Source organism: Oratosquilla oratoria, chromosome 2 (genome assembly GCF_046742065.1).
Source record: "Oratosquilla oratoria isolate Oo_2021 chromosome 2, ASM4674206v1, whole genome shotgun sequence".
Classification (NCBI taxonomy): Eukaryota; Metazoa; Arthropoda; class Malacostraca; order Stomatopoda; family Squillidae; genus Oratosquilla; species Oratosquilla oratoria.
Window position 1 is genome coordinate 51,755,181 of NC_134778.1, and position 7,519 is coordinate 51,762,699.

The 7,519-nt window shown below is 35.1% G+C and overlaps 1 protein-coding gene across 2 annotated transcripts in view; it reads right to left on the reverse strand.

Annotated features, from left to right (window-relative positions):
- Positions 1-222: 222 nt before the first annotated feature.
- The window catches only part of LOC143038663 (uncharacterized), an 88,435-nt gene continuing 81,138 nt past the window's right edge, over positions 223-7,519 (reverse strand). The window contains exons 1-2 of one of the 2 annotated variants that reach the window (XM_076208175.1): positions 1,043-1,245; positions 223-501 (exon numbers count right to left, since the gene is read on the reverse strand). In XM_076208175.1, coding sequence (XP_076064290.1) covers positions 223-501; positions 1,043-1,231 — 468 coding nt within the window. In that variant the 5' untranslated portion in view covers positions 1,232-1,245. Of the gene's footprint in view, positions 502-1,042; positions 1,246-7,519 lie in introns of those variants that run through there. The other variant, XR_012967592.1, reaches the window with a different exon arrangement.

A 7,519-nucleotide genomic window follows, 5' to 3' on the forward strand; every position in this document is an offset into this window, starting at 1 on the left:
TACACACAAGAAACAGCACTAGATCCCATTGGTGCACGGATAACATACACCTGGCTGTAAATATGGGGGGGGGGGCAACACTGAAGGTACCATCCATGTACCAAGTACGGGATTGACGCAGAAGTTGCAGTGCTTCCTTGATTGCAAGTACAGTCACACGGTTATGGGCACCTGGTCCACTGTCATGGATCAGGAAGGGTCTATGATCATCTCCACCTGTAGTCATCCACTCCCCATCAAGGTTGAAGTCAGAGAGGGTAGCAGGATCCTTAGGAAGTGCCTCCGTTTCTGTGTCCTGGGGTCCGGCTTAATGGTATTGAGGTCTCCGATGTTAGCACGAACCTCATTGCTGGCATCCAGAAGGGCTTGAGACAGGATCTGCATGGGTCTGGCCTTGGAAACCTTGGCTGTGTCACGCAAGGTTGACCGAACTGTAGCCACTTCAACCGCAACTTTGTCAGCTGGATGGGAGTGAATAGTCAGTGAACGGACCTCCTTCACCTGAAAATACAACATTTTTAAACTAAAAATGTTAAACCTTGATAAAACAGTGATACAACCTTAACAAAGATAACTTCAACATTTTAAATACCCATTTATCATAGGCCAGACTTTTCTGCACATTTTGGTATATTTTACTTGTATACTGGACTAGTCAAAATAAAGTTATATAAAATTTCTCCATATTTCTACTCCCAAAATAAAATAAAAAAGCTGCGAAAATTACCCAAAATTTGCCACATTTCTTCATCAAAATTCACCAAAATTCCACAGTAAGTTTTCTATGAAATAAATGAAAAACCTGGCGAATTATGCTAATTTTCACCTAAAAAAGTTCACCCAAATTTGCTGAAATTTTCCAGAATTATGGCAAAATTTTGCTGATGTAACTTTATTATGAATGGTACTGTATGTTGTAAATATTAAAAGTTATGAAATATTAAGAATAGGTACTCCTGTTATAGAATAGTCAAATATTTTATTTTCATAAATGGAAATGATCACCAATAACAAAGTTGAAATATAAAAGTTAAATGCTTACATTTTGATCTGTTGTCACAGCTCCTTTACATCCAATAGACCGCTGCTTCACACACTGCCACCTGATCCAGTCTTTCTTGGCAATCTTTTTTACATACATGTGACCCTCTAAGCACAACTTAGTCCCACCTCTGGTTAATGCAATAAGTTCCATGATGACTAAATATGCCAACCATGAATTGCCCTGCATTATATACCTCACCAATGAAGCCATCAGGTGAGAAGAAGCCATGTGCTGAACCCTCTCCAAGAAAACCCTCACAGGTTAGAAGAAGCCAAAACAGGCCTATTAAGAGGTGCCTGTATGATGCTAAACCATAACAGGTGATAAAGATAAATGAAAAAACAGTTAAAAATTGGTAAGCAAATGTCCTATTTGTCACTTGTCTGGTGAGCAACTGTCCGGTGAGCAGTTGTTCGGTGAGCAGCTGTCCTACACTCCCGAAAATAGATATAGCTTAGATAACACGTTTTTAGAGAAAACTGAGTGCGAGAGAGACTTGGGAGTTCTAATGAATCCTGACCTTAAATCCAAAAAACAATGCATTAGCGCCAGGAATAAAACAAACAGAGCATTAGGCTTCATTGTTAGGACGGTTACGAATAGAAGTGCAGAGGTAATTATCAAACTCTATCTAGCGTTAGACCTATCCTTGACTATGCGGTACAGTTTTGGTCTCCGTCTAATAGAATGGACATCAATTCACTAGAATCAGTACAGAATGACCAGAATGATATATGGGCTCAGAAATTTACCTTACGAAGAGAGGCTTAGGCACCTTAACTTACACCCTCTGGAAAGACGCAGAGTGCGGGGTGATCTAATAGAGTTGTTTAAGTGGATCAATGGCTTTAACAAGGGTGACGCAAACAAGGTCATCATATCAACACAGCAGGGCAATAATCACAGTAATGGGTTTAAAACGGACAAATTTAAATCTAAAAAGGAAATAGGCAAGAATTGGTTTATCAATAGGGTGCTCAACGAATGGAACGGATGTAGGACATTTAGTCTTCTGACAATTAGTCTTCTGGACAATTGGTCTTCCACTAGTTAGTCTTCTGACAATTAGTCTTCTAAAATTGGACATTTAGTCTTCTGATGTTCTTTAAAATTAAATAAGTTAGAAATTTATTCCACGTCTACTTTTGTCTACTTCAAATCTAAAATACCAAAATGACAATAATTATTCTTATTTATTTGTTTTTGAAGCACCAACATAACTACTTCGGTTAATTCATTAATAATATTGTTTAGGCCTCATGAAATTGTCGACCGCGGACGTTTCAGTTCCATTCATATGTACCGCTTTTAAGTGATGTCTTATTTCAACTTCTTTGGTTACAGAAGAGAATTTTCTATCTTATTTTAAGATATTGTGAATTCACAAGGTAATTTCAAAATTATCCTAAAATAAAATCTATTATGAGTGCATAACCCTTATTGGATTTCAGATACATTTTCACTTCTAAGAAAACACGGTTTTGCTTTGCAAGGGAATTTAAGTCTGTGAGTTATATAATGTGTTAAGATATACAAATTTTTTACCTTCTATTCTATGTGAAAGGAAATGAATAATGTTATTCCAGAGTTTGTTACTCTTGACCTGAGGTCAACATCATCCTTGTACTTGGTAGACCACCTACAATAGGGAGACCTGACTTCAATATATTCATTTTCACATTCCTCACTGATATCCTAAACGGATAACTCGTCTTCGGACAACTGGTCCGCAAACTTGCAAACTAAGACAACTCGTCCACAAAAATGTAGACACCTCGTTCATGCAATTGATTCACCATCACACATATACCTCATTTTAGCAGCACATCAATCAACTTGGTATACGTCATACCAGACGTGTAATACAAGGTACCCTAGAGCCTCTAATCCTCCTATTCTTATCTTATTTATCATTTATATATGGTTATATCAAATCACCAATTGATAATAAAATAATAACTGAAGTTTTAAGCTGGTTATCCTATTTTAACTTGAAGACAAGTTACTGGGAAGACTAAATGTCCACATTTATTTTTCAAAGGAAGACTAATTGTCAGAAGACTAATTAGTGGAGGTCTAATTGTCCAGAAGACTAAATGGGTGGATCCCAAATGGAACAGATTTAGTAACCATGTAGTGAGCGCTGAAAATATAAGTTGTTTTAAGAAACGGTTAGACAACTTGATGGGTGGGGATGGCAGGTGGTAATGGACATGGAACTGCCTAGCAGTCTCCTTCATTCTTATATTCTTATTCTATAAAATAGATTAAAAATGGGTATTGCACAATAATTCTATTTTTATGAAAGATAAAAATAAAGAAATGAAATAAAGAAATAAAGAAGAAAACTTTAGTTCATTTGATAGTTATGTGCTATTCCTCTGAGATATTCCAAAGTGTTTCTTTCGCCATTGTATTCATGAACAATTGTTTTTATTCTTTCGTCCGCGTCTCGATATTTTTTACCTTTGTTGGTGGTGGGCAACCCGCTAACAGCTGTTAAGAGTATAAAGTAGAGTAACATTGGTAAGATATTAACTTGAGTTTGATTATTCGTATTCACTTTTGGTTTCTGTTTTTCTTTGTCTTATTGTGTGCAGTACCAGTTGTCGATTATTTTCTTGGTTACTTCGTCTATATTTTGTTAGGTGAACCCATTGTTCAATAGTACTTGTGTTAATCTATTTGTTTCTGTGTGTACCTGTTTCATGTACTGCAATGGGTGAGTACTCTTCGTATGTAGGCTTGTACAGTACCTTTGGGGGCATTCGCTTTTACCGCTTAAACAATGGACAGGATTTGTGGGTTTACGTGTAGGTTAGTTGTGAAATTATCTTCTTCTTTGACGAGTATATCTAAAAATGGCATGGATCTTCTATGCTATATTCAACAGTAAATGTTAAGCCAGATGTGTCTTGGCGGTAGTTTCTTAGTTCTTCAATATCTTCACTACACATAGTTTCTATGAATATGTCATCAATGTAGCGAGATTATACCTTAGGTTTCTCGATCTTATCAAACATTTCTTCGATGCAGCAGCTTTGCCAGTTTTCTTCATTAGGGTCTGTATGAAAGTGGCAGTTGCCGACAAGCCTACCGAAATTAACACCACAAATGAGGACGGAGCCTTTATTGTTACGACGTTTCGCTTTATGTACTTGAAAAAGCTGTAGGAAGGGAAACGTCATACTAATAAAGGTTCCGTCCTCACACGGTATTTATGTGTTATGGTCTGCTTTTAATCGTTTGGTTGCCATATGTCTTTGTTCTATGGTTTCGCAATTAAAGATTTCTTTTGTATTAGATGCTTCCGTGACCCTTTCCTATTTGAAGTTTGGTTCTACGTTGACTTGGTCTCTTTTAGTTAAAATTTCTATGTCGTCGAGAAGTATTTCACATTTCATAATATGTTGTAGACTTATTCTAACGCCAGACAATCTTATTCAGATGAAAAAGTCATTCCTCATGGGGTGTCTGTCTCATCTGTGGATGTTGTCATCTTACTTATTCATTCTGATTAACTCTGATTTAATTCAACAGAGGCAGAATCCCTTATTCCCTTCTGTCTCCGTCCCCAACTCATTCCCGCTGGGAGTGTTGTTGCAATTACATTATATATTGCACATATAAAAACCTACAGAAAGAACTACCACTTACGTCATCATTCAAGATAGTTTGCCCTACGACTCAAGTGTGAAATTAGTTTAATCAACTTGCACCACTGGTACTATCTGCCTCAACACGTCTCCACTACTACTTGCTTCTCTGATGCGTACGTCGTGATGATAAACAGCGTTGAACTTTTTTACCCCAGTCTCCTGATGGCGCTTCAATTGATGCATCCTTCTTATGTAGAAAAAACTTAAATATTGCAAAACTGAACAGCACTGTGGAGCCAGCCATTAGAAAGCAAAGACACAACAAGTCTGTAAAACTTAAGAACCCATCAGTCAAATATAACCCTTACTAAAATGTACTACAATATCATGTATAATTATTCTTATATCAATCCTTATTAGATCGAAACTACAATATGAAGTCCTGAATTATGTGGCTTTTATAATAATTACGATGACGCGATAGGCTACTCAACTAGTGTCACTATGTAGCGAAACCATTGCATCCAGTACAGTATCACATCAAACTAAGTCACTAACACAAATGTGCATCTAAACCCATCGCGACAATGAGGCACTCTACTGTCTCTTCTGGATAAAGCGAGAGCATTTTATTCAGCCAAGAGAAAGATTATGGACTTATATGATTAAGAATGCGCCAATAAATGTGCTATAATGCCAATGTTTTTTCAGATTATCATCGTTGTACGATCAACTAAGTACAATTTTTATCCCAAGACCCAACGCTAGCTTTGTTGCGATTACGTGCTCTACATGTCTGTATACTATACATACATACGTACACAAATACACACAAAGCAATTCCAATAATCAAAACCGGTAAATGGACATTTACCAATATATCAACTTTACTAACCATCGAAATTCAGCAACATCAGCATGCTGTAAATCTATGTTGCTGTGTTATATATATATATTTATATATATATATATATATATATATATATACATTAAATACATATATATATACATATATGTATATACTGTATATATATATATATATATACATATATTTATACATATATATATATATACATATATATACATATACAAATCATACGAAAATCGACTAAAACATATGAATCTGTTTTCCCTAAAAGAGCGTAGACTCAGAGGTGACTTGATACAGGTCTTTAAAATTCTAAAGGGAATTGACAACATCAAAAGTGACCAAATTTTTACATTAATGAGAATCAGACAAGAAACAATGGTCTCAAACTGTCCGGAAATAGATTCAATTTGGAAGTAGGTAGAAACAACTTTGCCAACCGTGTAGTTAATGAATGGAATAAACTTCCTGCACAGGTAGTGCAATGTAGTTCAGTTCGAAGCTTTAAGAATCATTTAGATAAATACCTAAGTAAGATGCTGTAATGATTATAATTTATCTTATATTATTTGTTTTTGTTTTGTTATCATTTGTCTGTCTGATTTTCATTTATTATTAGTTATATGTCAATTTATTATTATTTACTATTTACCTGTTTGTTTATTATTTATCTATACCTATGCATTTATTTATGTATTTTATTTGTTATTTACATTATCATAGTTTTTATTTATTATTTTATTATTAATATGATTTTTTTTGCATCCGACCTAGCTATGGACCAAAAGGTCTCCTGTCGGCATGCTCCGCCTTTGTAATCCTTTGTAATACATATATGTTTATACATATATATATATACATATATATATATACATTAAATATATGTATATATACATACATATATTTATACATATATCTATACATACATATGTATATATATATATATATATATATATACATGTACATATATATATATACATATATATATATATATATATATATATATATATAGATATATATATATATACATATATATAAATATATATATATATATATATATATATATATATACAGTATATATATAGAGGTGGCAAAATGAAACGTTAAGGTTAGAGTGTGGAGCTTTATTCAGAACCAGACGTTTCGACCTCTTGGGCCTTCCTCAGTGGACTGAATACAGATATAAACAGATATAAACTTTCTCACAACCTGTACAAGGAATTCTGTAAACAACACTTTTAATTTTTTTGCAAAATTTCAGTATTTCTGGTAAACTCACAAATTCTCTTCCCCGATGATGTTACTAAATCTATTCTGGTGTTCTTTAGAAAATTACTAATTAATGGTGCGTATCTAGAGTTAGGAACTGAAATGAATATTTTGTCCTTGTCGGTGCTGTTGTCTGTAGATGTTGTGCTCCTTTTCATAATTTTGATGGCTTTGTGTTTTAATTTTATAAGAAAGCCCGAAGGATATGCCAATTCTTGGAAGGTTTTAAAGATATGGTTAAGCTCATCCTGTAAAGTGTTGTTTACAGAATTCCTTGTACAGGTTGTGAAAAAGTTTACATCGGTGAGACAGGACGGGGCATGGACAGAAGATTAGAAGAACACAGAGGGATGTGAAACATCACAGAACATCAAATGCCCTAGTAGTTCATATCGATGAAGAAAATCATTTGCCAAACTGGAAGGAAGCCCACGTTCTACATAGGAAAATGGGAAAAAAGAAAAGGAAAGCTTTGGAGGCGGCACACATTGCCACCGAGAAAACCACAAATTCTCGTAAGGGGTTTATGTCCTGGGCTCAAACGTCCGCACAACTGGCGGTCGGCGAGTGTGGGGGGACAACGTGACCGGGATGAGGTCACGCAGGGTCGTCAGATCACCATGTAAGCTGTTGACGGACTTTGATTCTTATTCTGTATTCAGTCCACTGAGAAAGGCCCAAGAGGTCGAAACGTCTGGTTCTGAATAAAGCTACATACTCTAGACTTAACGTTTCATT